This window comes from Phascolarctos cinereus, unplaced genomic scaffold (assembly GCF_003287225.1).
Source record: "Phascolarctos cinereus isolate Bilbo 61053 unplaced genomic scaffold, phaCin_HiC Scaffold_2;HRSCAF=192, whole genome shotgun sequence".
NCBI lineage: Eukaryota > Metazoa > Chordata > Mammalia > Diprotodontia > Phascolarctidae > Phascolarctos > Phascolarctos cinereus.
The window spans coordinates 252532244-252534924 of NW_027555625.1; the positions used below are offsets into that span (position 1 = coordinate 252532244).

At 47.7% G+C, this 2681-nt stretch overlaps 1 protein-coding gene across 1 annotated transcript; it reads right to left on the minus strand.

Annotated features, from left to right (window-relative positions):
- Positions 1-658: 658 nt before the first annotated feature.
- On the minus strand, positions 659-2423 carry NPBWR2 (neuropeptides B and W receptor 2). The gene is made up of 2 exons (XM_020981398.2): positions 2351-2423; positions 659-1854 (listed from the first exon to the last, which is right to left on the minus strand). Exons 1-2 carry the CDS (start codon positions 2421-2423, stop codon positions 779-781), a joined length of 1149 nt encoding a protein of 382 aa, XP_020837057.1. The 3' UTR covers positions 659-778.
- Between the last annotated feature and the right edge of the window lie 258 nt (positions 2424-2681).

Sequence of the window (2681 nt, forward strand, 5' to 3'; positions counted from 1 at the left end):
TACAGGATCACTACTCTTCCCTTCCCTGTCCTTTTGTTTCATAAGACTTGTCTTTAGAAACAATAAAGTATCTGACCTAGCTTCTCTAGGCTGTTCTTTCCACATTGATCAGTCTGTCTAGGACTGTTTATTGGTGTGTTCCAGTAAGATCAGTCTGGTCACTTTGCCTGTGTTAGTCTATGGAGACTGAATAGACATTCAGCCTACTTTAAGCTGATCTACCTAGGGTTAACCTGTCTGAACTAGTTTCTTTGGGTTACTTTATTTGTGTTAGTTTGAATTTTTCTGATTGAGCTGATTGGTGGGGGAGAGTTTGTTTCTACTAGTTTGTCCAGTTCAATCTTTCTGGGATGGACTTGGAATTTTTTGAGAGCTGGACATTTTGAGTTTGTCCCAGACTTTGAGTGCCCTCAAACCCAGGCTGCTGTCCTGGAGCTGTTCAGCAGGTGGCAACCTAGGAATATGACATAAAAACACAGGACTGATTGCAAATGAAATGAGAACATTCACTGTCCCTTTGCGATTCAACGAAACCTTTCTTTGGGAGGGCCCAGAGTCACAAAAGTGGTGGAAGCATTGAAAGACAAGTCACATCAACAAACATTTATTAGGAGCTTAGTATGTGCCAGGCACTGTGCTAAGTATAGGGGATACAAAGAAAGACAAAAGAACAAGAAGCTGGCCTGGGCTGCCCAAATCCTGGGCCAGGACCATTGAGAGGGGGCCCACAGGGAGTGAGACTGGGGATATTGGCGGAGCTGGGGCCACTGTCCCTTGCTCAGGTTGTTTTGCATTCCAGCATCTTTCGGAAACTCTTACGAAAGTTGTCATCCAGGAAGGCATAAAGAAAGGGGTTCAGACAGGAGTTGGTGTAGCTCAGGCTGGTGATGAAATAGGAAATGCCAATGACTAGGGAGGTCTGGGGCAGGTCTGTAGTTAGTGCCACAATGGTTGCCAGGTGGAAGGGCATCCAGCAAAGGAGGCACACTGCTAGGACAATGATGACCATGATGGTCACTTTTCTTTTGGCCTTGTTTAAGGCCCTGGCATTGGAATTTAGGCTCATGGTCCTCAGCTTGTGAAGCATTCCAATGTAAAGGATACAGATGGTTGAAACAGGAATAGCAAAGCCCAGGACCAGGGTATAGATGCGGCTGGCCTTGAACCAGAACCTCTCCGGCTGAGGGAAGCTTAGCCCACAGCTCTTGATCTGCAGTTCATTGGTATAGACACTAGCAAAGATGAAGAAGGGCAGGACAATGAGGGTCACCCAGAGCCAGATGCAGATGCTGGTGGTTCTTGCCGCACTGTAGTTTCGATAGGACAGACGTCGGGACTGGACGGTGGCCAGCACCACCAGGTACCTGTCTACACTCATCACGGTCAGGAAGTAGATACTGGAGAAAATGTTGTAGTGGTCAATGGCCAGGATGACCTTACAAAGGAGCTCACCAAAGGGCCAGTAGCGCAGAAGATGTTCAGCAATATTGATGGGCAGCACCAATGTGAAGAGGTCATCAGCAATGGCCAGATTCAGGATGAACATATTGGTCACTGTCTTCATTTTTGGTGCCTTGAGGATCACGTAGATGACTGCAGTGTTGCCAGTTAATCCCACAGCACAAATAACAGAGTATATCACAGGGAGGAGAATATAGAAGTCTAGAGGTTGTTCTGGGAAGGTGCAGTTGGATTGGCTGCTATTATCTGGGTAAAAGTCACTACCTGTCAAATTGTAGAAAGAGCAATTGTCCTCATACCTCATCCCTATGTCCCCAGCTTGGTGGCGCTGGTCATCCTGCATCATGACCTCTGATGGGGCTAATGGCTTCTGCCCCATATTCCATATAGTGGCTGGAGGGATGAACAGACTGGCTTGTTATTGAGGGCTGGGCTCAGAGCTGGACATTGGGAAAGAAAATAACCAGAAATTTCTGAGGTCTGAGAATCTTACTCAGACATCGCAGCAAGTGCCTCTTCCCTCCTCCCCAAGTGAAAGTACCAGCCCCTTTCCAAGGATAAAAATTCTAGAATAAAACTTCAGAAAGACCAGAAAGGCTCTGAACCCACTCAGAGCACTCAAACCTCATTCCCATTGAATCCTAGGACTCTACATGGTTTCATCTGTCGCTGTCACTTTCCTGCTTTGCTCTGTTCTGTCTGCTCTGCCCAGAGAAATCCACAAATAGGTGATGAATTTTCTCTTAGCCCTTCTCCATGGGCAGGCAGGGCAAGCCTTCTGCCCTCCAGTCCCTGTGAAGGCACCTTCCCTTCTGAGTCAGTCACCTTATATAGCTCCACAAAGCAAGCTGGCTACTCACCACTGCTTCTGTTAAAGTAGAGATTTTACACTGTCCTGGGGAAACAGCTTTTCCTTTTGGGTCATCATTACATTCCACAGAGAATCCAGGCAACAGAGACATTGTGTTGGCAGAAGAAATGCGCTGTCCAGCAAGATAGGAGCGTGACAATCTGGGTGTCAGGCATCCAGGCTGGCTAGGCAACGATGGGGAAGGGGAAGGTAGGGGGATGCTTTCCTTCCTTGCTAACCTGGCCCTATCCTGGCCCTATGCTATCGACAAAACAGCACAGACTTGAGAGACCAGAGAAAAAAGTTTGTGTCTCTGAGGGACTGAGGATGGCCAAACTCAGGATGAACAGCGTTGCCCGCATGCTGCCCA